General features: G+C 39.1%; 1 protein-coding gene across 3 annotated transcripts in view; it reads left to right on the top strand.

Annotated features, from left to right (window-relative positions):
• The window catches only part of CNTNAP5 (contactin associated protein family member 5), a 985,650-nt gene that overhangs the window by 922,842 nt on the left and 42,884 nt on the right, over nt 1–19,924 (top strand). For all 3 annotated transcript variants that reach the window (XM_054549187.2, XM_054549188.2, XM_054549186.2), the window contains 2 exons: nt 5,594–5,724; nt 9,974–10,061. In XM_054549187.2, the coding sequence (XP_054405162.2) occupies nt 5,594–5,724; nt 9,974–10,061 (219 nt within the window). The remainder of the gene's footprint in view (nt 1–5,593; nt 5,725–9,973; nt 10,062–19,924) is intronic.

The raw sequence follows: 19,924 nt of genomic DNA, 5'->3' as shown, positions 1-19,924 counted from the left end.
TTTGTAGGGACATAGATGAAGCTGGAAACCATCATTCTCAGCAAACTATCACAAGGACAAAAAACCAAACACTGCATGTTCTCACTCATAGGTGGGAATTGAACACTGAGAACACTTGGACACAGGAAGGGGAACATCATACACCAGGGCCTGTGGTGGGGTGGGGGGAGCAGGGAGGGATAGCATTAGGAGATATACTTAATGTAAATGACGAGTTACTGGGTGCAGCACCCAAACATGGCACATGTATACATATGTAACAAACTTGCACGTTGTGCACACATATCCTAGAACTTAAAGTATAATAAAAAAAAAAAAAAATAGGCTGGGTGTGGTGGCTCACGCCTGTAATTCCAGCACCTTGGGAGGCCGAGGTGGGCGAATCACGAGGTCAGGAGATCGAGACCATCCTGGCTAACATGGTGAAACCTCGTCTCTACTAAAAATACAAAAAATTAGCCGGGCGTGGTGATGGGCACCTGTAGTCCCAGCTACTCGGGAGGCTGAGGCAGGAGAATGGCCTGAACCCGGGAGGCAGAGCTTGCAGTGAGCCGAGATAGTGCCACTGCACTCCAGCCTGGGCGACAGAGCGAGACTCTGTCTCAAAAAAAAAAAAAAAAAAAATTTCTAAGACCCACCAAATTATTCAATTATTTCCTCCCTCCCTCCCTCTCTCCCTTCCTTCTTTCCTTCCTTCCTTCCTTCTTTCCTTCCTTCCTTCCTTCCTTCTTTTCTTCCTTCCTTCCTTCTCTCCTTTCTTTCTCCCTTTCTTCTATTGTTTCTTTCTTTCTTTTCCCTTCTTTCCAAATTTACTGGGTACTTACCATGGGCTAGGCACTAGAAACCCAAGAACGAATGAGATATGTCCTGGCTCCCAAGGAGTTTATTGATTTGTGCGAGTTAGGCAAGTAAGTAGACAACACAACACAGTACATGTTAGAATAAAGGAGATGGTAGGGCCTATTGGATCAGTTATGGGCAGTTTACAGAGGCCAGGGAGGGCTTCTTAGGAGAGGGAAACTTATGATGAATTCTGAAGTATGGGAGAGTCGACCTAATTAGAAGGGCATTCTGGGCAATGGTGATCACCATGGGCTGTTGTGGCCCTTGGGAAACTCATGGTCTTTGGAACCGGCTGGATTTAGTTTTTAAATCTGACCTCATCATTTAGTGAGAACAGAAAAAGTTATTTACTTCCCAGCAGCTCTGTTTTTTTCAGCAGTAAAATGAAGAAAATTAAAGAGAAAAAGCATTCTAGATGAAAGTGGAGTGTTGAGTAGGTGCTCAATCATGGTGGAATTCCTGTGCTAAGCCAAGGAGTGTAACAATGTCTAGTAAGTGAAAAGGGATCTTATCAGGGTGTGATAAGCCATCGGCTCTTTTAAAAGGATTCCTTATCATGTGTTTAAGTACTTTTTGAAATATAGATTTTTCAGTTTTTTAGAAAAACGGCATTTATAATATCTGTTGTTTATTTCTAAAAATAATGATGCTGGCCAGGCATAGTGGCTCACGTCTGTAGTCTTAGCACTTTGGGAGGCTGAAACGGGCAGATCACCTGAGGTCAGGAGTTCAAGAGCAGCCTCGCCAAGATGGTGAAACCGCAAGTCTACTAAAAATACAAAAATAAATGAATAAATAAATAGCTGGGTGTAGTGGTGCAAGCCTGTAATCCCAGCTACTTGAGAAGCTGAGGCAGGAGAATCACTTGAACCCAGGAGATGGAGGTTGCAGTGAGCCGAGATCGCGCCACTGCACTCCAGCCAGGGTGGCAGAGTGAGACTCCATCTCAAAAATAAATAAATAAATAAATAAATAAATAAATAAATACATATAAAAATAATGGTGATGATTTTGCCTGAATACGGGGAAGAAGAAGAAGAAGAAGAAGAAGAAGAAGAAGAAGAAGCAGCTAGATCTAACTTGAGTGCTCCAACATTGATAGGACCTTTAAAACTTCGAGAGTAGTTGCTAGTGACAAAAGTTTATTCCTTTTTATATATATTTATTCCAGAAGCAACTAAGGCTCAAATTAGTTTTATTTTTATTTATTTTATTCTATTATTATTAGTTTTTGAGACAGAATCTTGCTCTATCGCCCAGGCTGGAGTGCAGTGACGCAATCTCCATTCACTGCAACCTCTACCTCCCAGGTTCAAGCGATTCTCCTGCCTCAGTCTCCTGAGTAGCTGGGATTACAGGCATGTGCCACCATGCCCAGCTAATTTTTGTATTTTTTGTAGAGATGGGGTTTCACCATGTTGGCCAGGCTGGTCTTGAACTCCTGACCTCAGGTGATCCGCCTGCCTTGGCCTCCCAAAGTGCTGGGATTACAGATGTGAGCCACCACACCTAGCCCAGTTTTATTTTTAAACTAAGTTTTATTTTAAGCTAAGGCTCAAATTTGTTTTATTGTTAATTTCCACATTGTGAACATCTTACCTCTGTTTATATGAACAAAAAATGATGTGTGTCTTTTATAGTGTAGCAATGTTAATATATAAACAACAAGAAAATGATACCAAATAGAAAATAAACGCATTACAGCGTGTCAGAGAAATTGCATCACATTCATGGCCAGAACATTCAATTCATTCTTTGCTTTATTAGACTTAGGAACAGCACCTTTCCTCTGTCCATTCACTGTCTGTGGAATTATAAACTTGCCATGTCTATCATTGCTGTCAACCTAATGAAAGGGGATGGGGACAGAAAACTCCAGGGAGGAAATGGAAGCTCACAGATGAAGCAAGCCGAGGGGGTAGAGGAAGGCCTGAGGATAGCGGGAATAACTCTGGGCCCAGGATTCTCCAGAGACAAGCAGATATGGCAATGCCAGGCAAGAAGCTGATGGTGATCAGAACCACTGGAGTGCACAGCTGGAGAGGTGGAAATGTCTCTTAGCTCCCTAACAAAGCCACTGAAGAAGATGCTCAGGGAGGTGATTAATGAGCCCCCAGCTTGGATCCACATCCATTCCAGAAGTTAGCCCTTCATGGGGTCAAACTTACTTTGAAAAGTCATGGAGTGAGTTTGCTTCCCCAAGAGTTATGTGAAATGAGTTAGTGGGAGGTTTCAGAACATCGCATTCATGGGTGGAGGGACACTTTAAGAGGCATTGATTGCATCAAAGCTCCTAAGAAGGCAAGTGAAGTATTTGTATGGCTTTGGTAGAACTAGTTGAGGTGTTTTTTTGTATCACGAACTTGGATATTGGGGGAAGCTTCAGAATACTTTAGCAGACAGGATCTCTGCTGAGATTACTAGGTCCTAAGAAGAATGGTGGCAAGAGGGATGCCAGCAAACGTGTATAAAATGAAAGTGTTTTCAAAAATGGAAAAATATGTAAAGAATATGTGTGTGAATATGAATTACCAGAACAGTAAGATGTTAAGAGAGTTCAACAGCCTTAAGGAATGTGGGGGTTGATCACTATGCCTGGCATGTAATTATCACACATTGGTTTATTTTATGAGGTTGAATTAAATGTTAAGACACACAGATTCTTAGAAAAGTGTGGAAGAGCACACTACCCAGCAGCCCACCAGTGCACGAGATGGGCTTTTCCCTGCCACGGGCAGGAGGGGTACTTTGCCCATGATATGCACAGTGACCCGCCCCTACCAGCTCCTGTCTGCACAAAATATGCTGCTGTTGGAAGCAGCCATTACTTTTTAAGTAGTAAAATAACAAAAATAATAATATCCAGAAATCTGCAGTGGTCAGAACCACAGAAAGAGACTGAACCAGGAAAATCAGGACCAGGTATAGAGAGCTTCTCCTTCTGGCCTCAGAAGTGTTAGGCAATGGCCTCATAGCTCCAAACTACATTTTTCTATTCTTCATTATATTGTTTCACATGCATGTATTCTGAAATTCTATGAGTAGCAACTTATATTTGAAATGGTCCCTGCCCTATCCCCACAAAAGTATTCAAATACTTGGGTGAGTACTGGGGATCAGTCAGGGACACAGTGGTTACTCACAACCCTCTTGCCTTACTGGGTTGGCAGCCTGGGAAAGATGGGCAGGCTGAGAGAGTTCAGGGAGTTTTTCTTTGGGACGGGGGAATATGAGAAACTTTGAGGGGATGAGAAAGAGTTACTTTAGTTGTTCTCAGCTCAAATTTGAGCAGATACTCCTTTCTCCTCAATGGCCATCAGCTTATGACATCGCTCCTCAATTTCAATTATTTTCCATTCCCACATATGTCCAAGGGAAGAGCTCCTGCCGTTTTGTGTGTGGGACTCCAGTGACTCCAGACCAGCTGACCCCTACAGACAGAAAAGGACAGCAAGCAGCATGCAGTTGGACTGCTTGGCTCAACTCTCACAGCCAGTGATGCTGGGAAAGGATCAAATGAGGAAAAGTGCCTGTCACAGTGTCTGAGATAAAGTAGCGGCTCAAAAATTTATTACTCCATGGCAATTTTTAAATATAGAGTGTCTTTCAAACATTTTTTAAAATTTTACTTTTAATTGACATATAACACTTGCATATATTTGTAAGGTACATAGAGATGTTTCAATACATATACGTACAGTGATCAGATGAGGGTAGTTAGCACATCCATTATCTCACATATTTATCATTTGTTTGTTTTGGGAACATTCAGTATTCTCCTTCTAGCTACCTGAAACAACATGCAATACACTTTTGTTAACTCTAGTCATCCTACAGTGCTATAGAACACTAGAACTTATTCCTCCCATCTAGCTGTAATTTTGTTTCCCTTAACAAATCTCTCCCAAGTGGCCATTTTGCATTGTGAGCTAATATTCTCTCTCTCTCTGTCTCTCTCTCTCTCTGTCTCTCTCTCTCTGTCTCTCTCTGTCTCTCTCTCTCTCTCTCACACACACACACACACTTGATACACTTCTATTTTTAATATGTCTCCTAGGAGTCTCATATATCTAAATTCTGTTTCATTTTGTAAGAAATGCTGACTGAGACTCAGTAAATTGATTTCCTAACCAACAAGGAATAGCTAACAACCATTTGAAAAACGCAGTCCTAATAAAATTTGAATGTTCCAATGGGCTGTAAATAGTTAAGAGGGTTAAAGGGCCCTAAAGGGTTAAAGTGAGGCACTGTGCCCTAATCTGGCCACACTCCCATCATGGGCATTATATATCAACGGGTGATAACAGGACTGAGTTCTCTTTCCAGTCCTTAGATATGAAAGGGAGACAGCAATTAGGAAGAAAGAGTTATAGGAAGTGGTAGGAATTGAAGAGAAGGTAGAAAAGATCTTAACTCTACCTTATTAAAGTTTCATGATCCAATTACAAAATAGATGTTTTATTTTCTAAACTGGCATTTTGGTTTGTGATAACACCACACACACACACACACACACACACACACACTCTCTCTCTCTCTCTCTCTCAGTTTGCAGCTCTCTTCAGAATTTTCCTTAGAGAACCTGATAAACATACATAATATATTTTTTAAAATTGAATAATGGAAGGATTAAGACCTGGAGCCCTAATAATCAATGAAAAGACAATCTGATCATATCTTTGCATTTAAATTCTAATTTAAATGCAAAGGTGCTGCTTTAAATTCTAATCTCTAATATTTTTCTTTCAAGGAAGCTTACAGGTTCGCTATCACCTAAACAAGGAAGAAACCCATGTATTCACTATTGATGCAGATAACTTTGCTAACAGAAGAATGCACCACTTGAAGATTAAACGAGAGGGAAGAGAGCTTACCATTCAGGTACCTTCCTTACTTTCTCCTGCGTCAGCCAATGTGCCTTGGCTACCCTATCAAACTTTTCTAAGCTTCTACCCCATGCCAGTGTAGTGCCTAGTGCTGGAAACATAGTTACAAATCACACTTGCCCCCAGACTTGGAAGAACTAGGATAGTGGTTCTCAAGATGTGCTTCCCATGTCCCACCAGTATCAGCATCACTTGGGACCTGTTAGAAATGCAGATTCTTGGGCCAAGTGTGATGGCTCATGCCTGTAATCCCAGCACTTTGGGAGGCTGAGGTGGGCAGATCAAGAGGTCAGGAGTTCGAGACCAGCCTGGCCAAAATAGTGAAACCCCATCTCTACTAAAAATACAAAAATTAGCCGGGTGTGGTGGCACACACTTGTAGTCCCAGGTACTCAGGAGACCGAGGCAGGAGAATCGCTTAAACCTGAAAGGCAGAGGTTGCAGTGAGCAGAAATCACGCCACTGAACTCCAGCCTGGGAGACAGAGCAAGACTTCATTTAAAAAAAAAAAGAAAAGAAAAGAAAAAAAGAAATACAGATTCTTGGCTAGGTGCAGTGGCTCATGCCTGTAATCCCAACACTTTGGGAGGCCGAGGCAGGTGGATCACAAGGTCAGGAGTTCGAGACCAGCCTGGCCAACATGGCAAAACCCTGTCACTACTAAAAATACAAAAATTAGCCAGGTGTGGTGGCACGCACCTGTAATCCCAGCTACTGGGGAGGCTGAGGTAGGAGAATTGCTTGAACCCGGGAGGCGGAGGTTGCAGTGAGCAGAGATCCCACCACTGCACTCCAGCCTGGGAGACAGAGTGACTCCATCTCAAAAAACAAACAAAGAAACAAAAAGAAATGCAGATTCTTGGGTTCCACAGCAGATCTATTAAATTGGAGGCTATGGAAGAGGGGAAAGCAGCAGGTGATACTGATGTCTGCTCAGGTTTGCTAACCCCTGGGCTGCATTAAAGTGAGGAAGACGCATGAGCAAAAAGGAAATCATAATAGGTTGTGGGAAGGCCTGTGGAGGAAGCATGCACAGGTGATACTGAAGAAGGTGCTGATCCCACCTGGGCATCCGTACTTACTCCCTGGAGGAAGTTAGGAGTAAGCCGAGTCCTGAAGATGAGTAGGAGTTGGCCACATGGAGGAGGAGAGTGCTCAGGAAGAAGGTCCGTGTGAGTGCAGGCTAAAGCTGTCTAAAAGCATGTTGTGTGGGAGGCACCCCATGAGATCTCAGTGGGCTCCATATAAAGGGCCAGCAGCAGATGATGGCAGAGCCCAACAGAGAATAGACAGAGTCCAGATCATCCCCTTTAAAATCATGACTCTCAGCAAGCCCTCGCATCTGCCCATCAATCATTCCATGTTTTTTAATCTGTCTGTTCTCCTGTTCTCCTGGTTGACCATTTTACACTCTCTCCTCTTTACTTATACTGCTAACAATTGTCAGTTTGTCTTAACTCTCAGCGGATGACTTTGCTTTCTTATTTCTTGTAAGAATGTAACATTCAGAAGAGAATATCTGCACATTCTCAAGAGCACATTACCTACCTACCACAAGTATGTTTGCACTCTCTGTCCCCCCTGAATAGTTCATGGTTCTAGCTAAGGCCTGACCTTACTACCTGTGGGCCAGATCTGATATCCTACTGAAGAAAATCTCTCCAGCATTCTCCTTCCTCCCTCCCTGTCATCATTTATTCCAGCTCTACTGAATGGCTCCCCAAAGCCTAAAACAAATAATTATTACATGCATTAAGAACTACTATACAAAGACAACAATAGCTCAACAAGCAAACAAGCCAGCATATCTCTGGGTAAAGAGAGGAAACCTTTCTCTTATCTGACTTCTTATAGTGTTCCCTTCTCTTTGTCATTTTCTTGCCCGAATTTTTGGAAATGTTGTTTATATGCTTGTTCTTCAAATTTTGCCTACCTTTTTCTTATACCCATACCGAAAAGGTATTGCCCCTGCACTGCAGCAAAATTGTACTTCTCAAGGCATCAATGTGCTTAGCTTGCAAAATCCAGTGGTCATATCTCAGTGTTATCTTTCCTTGTCCTCTCATTGGCAACTGACATAGGGATTCCTTCCTGTTCTTGCAACTTGACCTAAGTCTTTATTGCTTGCATGATACAACTCTTGCCTGTTGATCCTTCTGCCTGTGTCAGTTGCTCACTCTTGTCTCTTTTGTTGGTTTCCCATCATCTCTCAAAACTCTACCCCAGGGAACTCTCAGAACGCCCAAGGACTCCAACTTCTGCTTTTGATCTACACTCACTCCATACTCATCTCATTCCATCTCACATCTTTAAATTTCATGTACATGCCGATGAATCAGTCCTGAATGTGTATCTAACACTAATCCTGTCCCTGGATTCCAGACCTTATACCAACTACCTACTGGGCATATCTATATGAATATCTGTTAGGCATCAGAATATTTAAGTAAATAGTTAAAATTGACTTATTAGGAAGTTCTCCTGAAACAATGACCTCATCCCCTACAAGCATATCCCAGTTAGTGGCAGCTTCATTTTTCAAGTTCACAGTCTCAAAATTGTGGTATTCTCCTTTTATCTCTCTTTCTCTTACATGCAGCATCTCGTGGATCAACAGCATCTATCTTTCCCCAAGCCACCCTTGTCCTTTGCTTGGATTATCACTGTTTACAGTTGCCTTTTGATTGACATCTCCCTGCTCCTCTTTAGGTTCCCTGGCTGTCTATCCTCAACATAGCAGTCAGAGTGATCCTGGTGAAGGAATAGTCAGATCCTGGCATTCTTCTGTCCAAACCCTGCCAATGGTTTCCTTTCTAGTACAGAGAAAAAGTCAAAGGTCTTCCAGTGGCTATGAGGATCTCCATGATCTGACACCCCTGCTCCCTTTCTGGTTGCTTCTCTAACTTTATCTAATTATATGCCCTCTGTAACCCTAGTTGTGCCACTCTGGCCTCCTTGCTATTTGCAGAGTTCTTGGACTCACTGCTTTGCCTAGAATGCTATTCTTTATACATACTCATGTCCAGTTCTTGTACTTCCTTCCGGACTCAAATGATTCAAAAGGTCATTCCCATTGAGGCCATCTCTGATCAGCTTATTTAATAGAGCAACCTATTTCCTTGACTTCAACCCTACATACCCGCTTATTCTTGCCTGCATTATTTTTTTTCTCTCAGCACTTAACTTCCAATACAATGTATTTACTTATGAAATTTTCTGTCCTATCTCCCTCCTCTAGAATGTAAGTTGCCTGAGAACAGAGGAGGGTCATTCTGAGCAGACGTGCCAAAGGAAAGTCATGGCAGGGGAGATGGGAGGACTATGTATGAGTCCCTGGTGGATTGCACTCAAGCTGTGCAAAGTCAAGCACATGGCCAATAGGATCTTAGTCTCCTCTTCTTACAGGTGAACTGTAAAATAATGAGGACTCTTTCCAGGAATAGCACCATATGCATAGTCAGAGTAGAACCTGGAAGAAACCAGTAGGATATGGCTAGCCTGAAAAAGTGAGAAGGAATGGGAAGGGCTGCCTAGGAATGGGAAGGGGACCGAAGAGATGGAGCTGGAAATAGCAATGGGTGAAGTAAGGAGGGATCTCTAAAGGATGGTCACAGAAATAAAGTCCTATTAAAGTCCCAGTGGTGACTTTTGCTCACCCCTGCAAGATGGGATTATCAATCGTCCATGTTGGTTGCAACTAACTGTTCAGCTACCCTCTCCTCCCCAGGACCACATGTTTTGCCAAACTGCAATCCTTGCCCAGGAAAAGCTCTCTGCCCACACCTAAATGAGACCAGGTCACAATTATGCGACAATGGGGACAGTGGTGGCCCTAAGGACAAACAAAGAGAAAGAGGGAGAAATGGAAAATGAGTTCCTGCTTCCTATTAATGTTAATCTTGCACAGCAAGTTCCCGAGCAGGTTTCATTTGTTTGCTTATTTGCAGCAAAGAATTTGGTGAGAAAATCTCTGTGGGGAGATAAATACCTGTAAAACACTGTATACAATTTCCCAGGGAGAAGACTTGTGTGAAAGCCCTTATTTCACAAAGAAGAAAGAAAGGGGTATTTTATGTGCATTGTGGGCGAATTAGTGAGACCTGTCTAATCTCTCCTGAGAGAAAATCTCAGAGTGGGGTCTGCTCTCTGTGTGCATTTTTTCAAGCTATTTCCAGATGGGATCGTTTTATGCTTCTTACCTGCAGACCTCTGCTGATGTGTCTTTCTTTTCTGTTTTCCTGCAGATGGACCAGCAACTTCAAATCAGTTACAACTTCTCTCCAGAAGTAGAGTTCAGGGTTATAAGGTCACTTACCCTGGGCAAAGTCACAGGTATGTTGCTCTAGTTCATACCTTTCCAGTGGGCTTTATTAAAATAAATGAATACATAATTTTCATTAGGGTGTTTAAGGATTCACGTCTGGAGCCTTTTGCTCCCATAATATCTGAGATCTGAAACCAAGATTTCCTATTCAGAAAATGCCAAGATATATCTGTGGCAGTAATAGGCACTGCATTTCTATCTACTTTATAAAAATTTGCAAGAGGTAAAATACTAAAGTAATTTAGCAGAATACTTAAATTTTTACCTAAGTTTAAAATGTATTTTTAAGTTTTACTTAATTTTAACTTACATGTATGAGTGCATACATTAAGGATTTGAGCAACTCAATAGTTCATCAAAAATTTTAAAGGCATTGTAATTTCCTACTCTAATAGTGAATCTTTTTTTTTCTACTGGAAGTTCTGTCAATTTTCACTTTATGTATGATGAGAGTATTCATTACATGCATACAAGATGGAAATTTTTTATCTACTTGATGAAGTGAACATTTTATCACACTTAAGTGATCTTTTTAAACTTTAATAATGTCTTTTTATGCTTAAATTTATTTTGCCTATTATTAATATGCCTATACAACTTTGCTTAACTTAGTGTTTGCCTGGCCTCTTTTCTCATTCTTTTTCTTTCAATTTTTCCTTTTCTTTCAGCTTTGTAGGTGGTCTTGTGAAGAACATACTGCTAGATTTTATTTTTTATACCCAATTTGTCCATCCATTTTTTTTTATAATGGCAAATGTAGGTCCTTCTACATTGTGGGGCTACTTGTACAGTTGGACTTGTTTCTACTACCCTATTTCCTATGTACCCAACTTTTCCTGTGATTCTATCATATTCTTTCTGACTCTCTCTCTCTATCACAGTACAGTGCGCAAAACATTAATAACTCAATGCATGGTAAGCAGAAATACATTTAACACAGTAAGTTAGTTGCTTACAAAATTGTGGTGGTATTTACAGTGTGGGTTCTTTTTGCGGTCTTTTGGAATGACTTCCTCATGCCCTATACTGTATGCAAATTCACAAGTAGAAGGAGGAGGTCTCTGAAAAATGGCTGTGGAGAAGACATCACAGGCACCTGCTTTTGCTTGCCAGTAGAAAGAGCTGAAAGGTAGAAAAATGATTCCTGCTACAGCCCTCAAGCTTCATAAAGGGTTTATAATTTCCGGATGTAATTTTGATCCAGAAACCTAGCTGCAGTAGGGTCAAAAAAATGTCCATTTTAGTTCCCCAAATAGCAGTTGGAAGTACCAATCAACACTGATCCCAGATTGAATTTCATTTATTTCTGATTCCATTCACCCTCCTAATAATAATCATTTTATATTTTTTAGATACTGCTTATTTTTTATTTATTAATATAGAAACTAGTTTATATATTCCTCATTTCTTCCTTTATTTCAGACTTTTCTATCTTCTGCCAGACTTTATTTTCTTCTTTTTAACTAAATTCTTTTGAATTCTTTTCTGTTTAAGGTTCCCTTCATTTTATATATTATATATATATTACATATAAATATATATAATGTATATAATTTTTTAAATATATATTTATATATATATAAATATATATTTTATATATATATATATTTCCTGAACAAAAGGTTTTTATTTTACCTTTAATCTTGGAAGATAATTTTGCTAGATCTTCAATTTAATATTGAAGAATATTTTCTCTCAGATGTTGAGAAATCAGCCAGAGGTGTGATGGAGCCAGTGGCACCGGCCTTTAAGTGCCAGGTATACATGTCTCTCCCCAACTCTGCATCCTTCAATGGTGGCAGGATGCCAGCTTGAAATCAGCTGTAGTAGGAGGGTTTACACTGTGGATATCAGAAATGCTAAAAGCCAGGACTTTCCCTACATCTTCCTACTGAAGAGCCAGTTTCAAAGACTCACTGGCACATCAGTGTCCTCTTGTTTTCTGGCTTCCCCGGTTGCTACCAAGAAGTCCACTGTCCATCTGTCCTGCTATTGAAGGTGCTCTGACCACCTCCATGCCTACCATCTACAAGTTGATTTAAAGTCATCCTTTTTTCTTTGATGTTTTGCAGTTTTTTCATCAGGTACCTGCTTGTAGATTTCTTTTTAAAGTATCTTACTTGATATTTTTATGTTTCCTGTTCACTATGTCATACGTATCTATGTATCCAATTCCTATTTATTATTCATATGTATCTGTTTATCAGTTCTTAAAAATTCTCAACATATCAAATATTGATTCCTCCTATCTACTCAATTCTTTTAGATCTAAATTATATTAACTTAGTCTTGCTAATTCTATCATCATATTTCTTACCCTCTTTTTATAGCTTTCATTCTTTGATATAACATCTTGCATTCTGGGCAATTCATTTGGCTTTAGCATCACATTCACTAGTCCTCTCCTTATTTAGGCCTAATCCCATTCAATGAATCATTTCTTATTGATTTTATCTTTCATTCCTAAAAATAATATTTTGTTCTTTTTGAAGCATGGCTATTAATAAAGATAATTTGCTGTCTCTGTTCTTTTGTTTGTTTTCATCTTTTATGTATTTAGGCATTTCATTAATAGTTATTAAACATTTTGTCTCTGATAATTCCAACATCTGAAGTCTGTGAGGGTCCCAGTCTGTTACTAGCTGTTTTCTAAATTTTTCCTGTGGTAGCTTGTTTCCTTATGCTGTGTGTGTGTGTGTGTGTGTGCGCGCATGTGTGTTTGTTCATATTGATTGCAATTAATTTGTGACAACTCTAAGGATCAAAAATTAAGACACTTTCCTCAAAATAAGATTTTTTTTTTAACTTCTGCCAGGTGCCAGGAGGTACTACCAATTTAGGACAATTTTAATTTCTCACTTTTTTTTTCTGAACAGAGAAGAAATACAAATTTGAGCTCCATACCTGAATGAGATCAGTCTCCTGGTTGAAATCTTAGCAGAAATGTTGTTACTATTAATATCATTAACCAAATTAAAACACCCTTGGAAAGAGGGAAAATGTAGGCTTACGGACCACAAAGCCCAGACCTTTTTCATGGCCCCTGCTCTGTGTAATGAAAGTTCCAATAATATCCTCTTGTTAAAAATGAAAAAAAAAATCCTCATTAAATCTTACCACTGTGTATAGCATTCATATGACCCTTCACACTTTTAGCTAAGCCAACAATAAGGCTGGTGAATTGAAACTTTAAAGCAAGGTACTACAGACAACTTGTTATTTTATTTCTGGTGCTTTGTAATTATCAGATAGAAAAGAACTGTTAAGATCGAGGAGGAATAATGTATTCATCCATTTTGGCATTGCCATAAATACTTGAGACTGGGTAATTTATAAAGAAAAAATGTTTAATTGACTTATGGTTCTATAAGCTGTATAAGAAGGATGATGCTGGCATCTGCTCAACTTCTGGAAAGCCTCAAGAATCTTAAAGTCATGGCAGGAGACAAAGGAGGAGCAGGCATGTCACATGGTCAGAGCAGGAAGAAGAACAAGGAGGAAGGTGCCACACAATTTTAAACAATTACATCTCACCAACTCCCTCACCATCACAATGACATCAACAAGAGGATGGTAGTAAACCATTCATGAGAAATCCTCCCTCATGAGCCAATCACCACCCACCAGGTCCTACCTCCAACATTAGGGATTACAATTCAGTATCAGATTTGAGTGAGGTCACAGATACAAACCATATCAAATACCCAATAAAATGTCTTCATTGTTCTAAGGATGGGAGATATCTGCCTACCGGGCTGCTTTCCCATTTGAACTGCCGTTGAACAGATGGAAGGATTTTGACCAACACTTAACCTCAACACTCTGGTCTATTAAAGTTCCCTAGCAGAAGGTAAAGGGAGACCATATGAACATCCAGGCTTATCATTTAGGAAGGACACTAATCCTGGGGGACCTTTGGAACAAGGAAACCAAACCCCATGTATCAGAAATACAGTAGAGTAGGGATGGAGAAAACAGAAAGAGATGATATTAAAATGGCTACATGGAATTAATGATAAATGCAATTGAACTTCACAATTTTAGAAAAGATTGCTTTGTAGGACATTTCCAACTGTAAATCAAATACTAGAAAGCATTTTTCATGGTAGATACGAAAAGAAAACATACGCAGTAAATCTAGTGTCTCAGTTTTCTTCAGTACCATCAATAGCACTTCATTGCAAAGCAAAAGCAAGTTTGTTCATTTTCTTTTTGTCTGAGAAAGGAACAATTCCTTACTAAAGAGGACAGTGGTTTAGTACATACTCTGTACCAGCCACAGCGCTACAGATACTGTTATAAATAAAGCAGTTTTTTGTTTGTTTGTTTGTTTGTTTCCTGAAGGTCCCCATGATGTAGATACCGGCCCATGAAAAATAGCAGATATAATTGCGTACATTAAAACTTCGCTGTTGGTTCTCTAAGAATGTTGATGCTCAAATCCATCAAGTTACAGGATATTGCAAAGTTTATTCTTTGGTTTACTGACATTTCTTAACTTTCAAGAGAGATTACTTGGTTCTGGCCTATTGCATCAGTGAATTTAAGAAAAAAAACATTAAAAGAGAGAGAGCACATATTTAGGGAAGTAATCCATTTGGAAGAGATAATGTTTCTGGAAACTTACTTATTTCATTTGAAAGTATAGATGTGTATGCCTCAGATTCAAACATAGTGTGCTTTATCACTGGTATTTCTAAGTCTCTGTTTAACTTGGCCCTGTCACAAGAGTGTAGAGAGCCAGGCAGACGTAGAAATTGAAAAAACTTGAAACTTCTCAAAGAAACTCTGCCTTTTTTGTTTTTAATTTATTTTTTTTCTGGTCCTGATGTCCCCTTCTTTACTCTTCTAAAATACATCAAGAAAATTTGATTTCAAAACAAAAACTACTATTGTTTGGTGAAATTAAGAAGTAATTGTTAATATCTCTTCTGAGAGAAGACTTCTTGCCAGTCTGCAGAATTAAGAAGTAGCTACTTTAAGAAGTAGCTGCTTTTTAAAAATATGGAAACAGGTTAAAGTTTAGGTGGAAAAGAATTATAGTACTGCCTTTAAACTGTTGCTACCAAATTCTGAAGAGACATTAAAATGGTATTTGCACTCATGGCATGCTGATAGCATTATATTTTTATGCAGCCAACGTTTATTAATCTCCTACTTGCCAGTTTGATAGGCCAAAGCTCATACCTGACAGAGGCATTATTCTTCTGCTCCAATGGCTGTTTGCCCATCTAGATTTCAACATTTACTTGCCTCAAAAAAAAAATACAGAAATTGAAAGAATTTCTTCTCAAGATGCGTAAAATTTACAGCTAATCTGTAAATTGCAGAGCTATCTGTGAGCACTTACACATGATTTTGACGTGTTAAAATGAGTTCTGATTGCATCTATAGAACAGGATTCTTTAATTCTCCCCAATCCCTCAGGTTTAAACTTTGAGCCTACTGTGTCTTGTCCAACATTACAGTATCATTGAATGAATACCCTGAATGCTTTCACATAAAATCACTTTATAAGCATCTTGCAGAAGGTGAGTTACGGCTGCCATTTATAGAAAGCACAGAAGAATTTATGCATATAAATAAAAGGTGTGTACTTCAAAATGCTCACTTTGGAAGACTGTACTCTAATTCCTTTTGGATTTTGGACACAGACACTTCTTATGATTCAAATCTGGGAGTCATTGCTAAACTAGGAAGCAAAGTTCTAGAATGGAAGATGCTCAGCTTTTTGGAGACAAATTGACCCATGTTTGCATCTCTCATGTAGTTAACCATTGTGTGACCTTGGTGAATTTATCTAACCTGCTTATGGTTCCTTATTGGTAAAATGAGGATAGTAATACTTAATTCATTTAATTAATTCACAGAGCTGTGTATTTCTTGAAACATTATATGCAAAATACTTGGTATTTAGCATATACTCAAGAAATGTTTGCTTATTTTTTTCTTTATTTTCAAGGTTGTAGAAACATAAAAGAGAACTGTGAGGGTTTTTTTTTTCTGTTTTCTTTTTTGTTAATGTGTCTGTCAAGGTGACTGTAAGTGTAACTTCCAGGGAGGTGCTCAACTGTGCTCCAAAAGAGCAATTCTGAACCATGGTGAGTCATGTAGAATCTAGTGTGACTCATTATCAATTAGCACTGTTTCAAGAGTGTATCAAACTCATACCAGCTTCAACAATAACAACAAAAGAGAAAATAATAGTTGGTGAAAATAGAAGTTTCAAGGTGTAAGATCTGCTTCAGGTACAGCTGGCTTCAGAATCTCAAATACTATGATTCGGGTTTTTCCAGTCTGTCTGTTTCTCACTCCACATTTGACTACTTACCTCTTGGAGGTGCTTCATTTGCCAGCAAGATTTCAGTGGTAATGAAGGTGAAGTCATCAACTCCAGGTTTAAGTAGCAGCAGTTCAACATTCCATGTGGAAAGAAAACCCTCACTTTTAAAAGTTCCAGAAAACTTTCCTTATGTTAAGTCATGGGATTGAGTTTTCAAGGACCAATCCCAGACCGTGACAGTGTTCAGGTGATTGGGATCTACTGCATGGCCATGGCCAAATTATTCACCCACCTATGGCTGTGAAGAGAGTGGAGTTAGTTCAATGTTAATTGCATGAGTTGATCACAGGGAAAGGCTACTTCTCAGAAGCAAGTTGAGCTGTTCTTACCAGAGAAAGAGAAAAATCAACAATGATCTAGTAATGCCACCTCTTTTTCTCTTTTGCATTTTGCTGTCCTTCTTTTAAGAGGAGAGAAGAGGGTGCAGTTATAGCTATGGGCTAGGAATTGTGGCTGATTTGGGGAAAGGATTGTGCCTTTCCCATCAACAGTTCAAATATGTTGTGGTAGGAAAAATAATAGTAGAGCTATGCTCTTTTAATGAATAAATGCATGTAATCTTCTTTAGAACAAGTTTATAGCTTCCAAAGTGACTCCTCTAAAAGATTATTTCATTTTAAATGCATAGGCTTCTCAAATTATATTTCATTTTGTTTATGGTCATACATAGTTCTTTAGTAAATACTAAATCTCCAAACCACAGCCTCTTTCAGACTCAAATCCTAACGTTGTGTGTAATTGTTTTATATTGTGTCCAGATAATTTTTAATGATACTGTCTCTTTGGGTAATACAGTATTTTAGATTCGTTAATCTAATCTGAACTTCTGCATCATGAAATAAATGGTGTGTTTTAGGGCATCCTGAAATATCAGATGTCAATAATCATCCCAACTCCCAAAGATGCATGTCTTATATTTTCTACTTTGTAGATAACCAGCATTGAATTGCAACTGGGTTAGATGGGATTTTTGTTATTTTTTTCCTTTAACAATAACAAGTTACATTTTTTTCCCCACAGAGAAATTCAGTAGATGATTTAGTTTCTCCTCATGCAACAGGAATGTGTGTTATCTTCTGATTTAAGATGCAATTATGTTTCTGTGTGTTAAATGAATCACCTCATGATAGCAGTGCCAGCGTGCTCCATGCTCTGCACTGCTTTGTAAAAGTTGTCTGTTTTTTCTAAGAGTGAAACCACTCTATGAATAGCATGCCCTTGAGTTACTCATTTTATATCGTCACTTGCCTGCTCTGTCTATACTAGTGACTAAAAAAATGAATGAAGTAAAAATATCAATGATATGTTGTTTCCAAATGCAGACTGTCTTCAGCTGGGAGGAGCTGCTAGTAATCTCCTTCTAAGAGGGGTGGCCTTCAAGGATTCGCCAGACATTACACATCTTTGCCTGCCTGTGATAGCGAAGGATGTTTTGTGTGGTGGCCCAGAAGTCACATGACATGACTCTCATTGATGTAAACTTCAAATTAGTTCTCCTCAAGCAAAAACTATTGAGCATTACTATGGCCACACAATGTGTGAAACAAACAAATAAAACAGCAAAAAAACTGTCCTTGTTCTAAAGATCTTGCTTATCTTAAAAATTAGTTCTTTCAAAGGAAAGTTATTTGGGTGGGATCTGTTGGTAGTATTAAAGTTTTTCAAGGTTTTGAAGTATCCTGTGTAGGCTACGCTAAATATTAGATTTTCTTCACTGTTACAAAATAATAGTACTAAAAAAGGTATAATATTTATAGCATGCTAATACCAATAGTATTGTAAAACTAGTAGTTACTGTTAGTATTATTATTTGATAATATCTTTCTGTATGCTAAGTCTAAACTCGTTCCTTATGTTAATTTATTTTTCCCCTGGTCACTACCCAGGGAGATAAGTACCATTCTTATTTCTATTTTTATAGATGAGAAAATTGAGTCACAGAGGTTCAGTGACTTTCTCAATATCACATAACCAGTAAGTGTCTGGATTCCGCACTCCTAATAAATCCTGCCACAGTTTGGTTTTTAAGGAATGATATGAAGTATTTCACACAATGCACAGTTCATTTTTCTGCTGAGAAGCTCTGCATCAAAAGTTTGTGTTTTTAGACTTAATGGGCTTAAAAGTAGAGGTAGAGTGAGGGAGTCTTTAATCATGGAGAGAGGATGGCACATTTCTTGTAAGTCAGACTTTGGAATCAGCTCTGGGTTCAAATTATGACTTCACCACTGACTAATGTGACCTGGACAAATTACTAAATATTCCAAACTTCAGTCTTCTCAATTAGAACACAGGTATATGTTATTATAACAATTATAATTCTGAAAATCTGGTGGTAATGCAAATGATGTGCCTAGGATGATGCCTGACATTTAATAACAGCTCAGTAAGGTTTGTAACACCAGTATAATAATAATATAAGAAGCCACTTCATCCAACCTAGCATTTTCCCTTTTGGACTCTAATTGCCTTCCAGCTAAAGGTATTCTAGTCTTTATGTAACAAAGCTTAAATTTTACTCTTCTCTCCCACTCTAGGGGAATGAATGGATAAGACAAGGTGTTGACATGACTTTAATTGATGATTGGTAAACGGTGGAGGCAGTGGTGTGGACAATATTTACTTTTTTATTTTTTTAATTCGTTGGTTTTTTTTTTTTTTTTTTTTGGAGATGGAGTCTCACTCTGCCACCCTTGTGCAATCTCCACTCACTGCAACCTCTGCCTCCTGAGTTCAAGCTATTCTCCTGTCCCAGCCTCCCAAGTAGCTGAGATTACAGGTGCGTGCCACCTTGCCTGGCTAATTTTTGTATTTTTAGTAGAGATGGGGTTTCACCATATTGGCCAGGCTGATCTCAAACTCCTGACCTCCAGTAATCTGCCCATCTCGGCCTCCCAAAGTGCTGGGATTACAGGCATGAGCCACTGCACCTGGCCAATAATACTTTTGATAAAATCATCTGAAAAGAGTTAACTAGGCCAAAACCCACCTGAAATTATTTAAACTTATTTTCTCAGGAGTCAAGCTGCCTCTGATGGGTTATAATCATGTTATACTTCGTGAGTCAGTCAAGCTTAAAATCATCAAATCTAGTCCGATGCTTAAAGATCCCAGACATTACCACCGTCCCTCTCCACTTCTCAGCATGGGGTAGTCATGAGGTTCCAAAGACAGGACCCCCAGCCTCATTTACGGTTTTATCTTCCCTGCTACTGTATTGGCAGACACATATTACATGTTCTATAATGTATGTTGAAGGAAAACACACACAGGCACATGCATGCACACACGTATATGTATAATGTATAAATATTAGAACTGTGGTTACCTGAAAGGTTATCACACTACCCATGACTGGGCCCAATGTTGTGCAGCTAGCTGCCTCCCTGACTTGGATAAGTATCTCCAGCTTCCTCTTACGATGTATTTTTCTCACGAGTGTGTGTGGTAGTGAGATGGGAAATGAATGTGTTGGGAGTCAGACAGTGCTGAGCTCAAACCATAGAAAGATTGCTTCTTAGCTCTGTC

The sequence above is a fragment of the Pongo abelii genome, chromosome 11 (genome assembly GCF_028885655.2).
Source record: "Pongo abelii isolate AG06213 chromosome 11, NHGRI_mPonAbe1-v2.0_pri, whole genome shotgun sequence".
Taxonomy (NCBI): Eukaryota; Metazoa; Chordata; class Mammalia; order Primates; family Hominidae; genus Pongo; species Pongo abelii.
The sequence above is the reverse complement of the archived record's forward strand: the minus strand, read 5'-3'. Positions and strand labels throughout refer to the sequence as shown.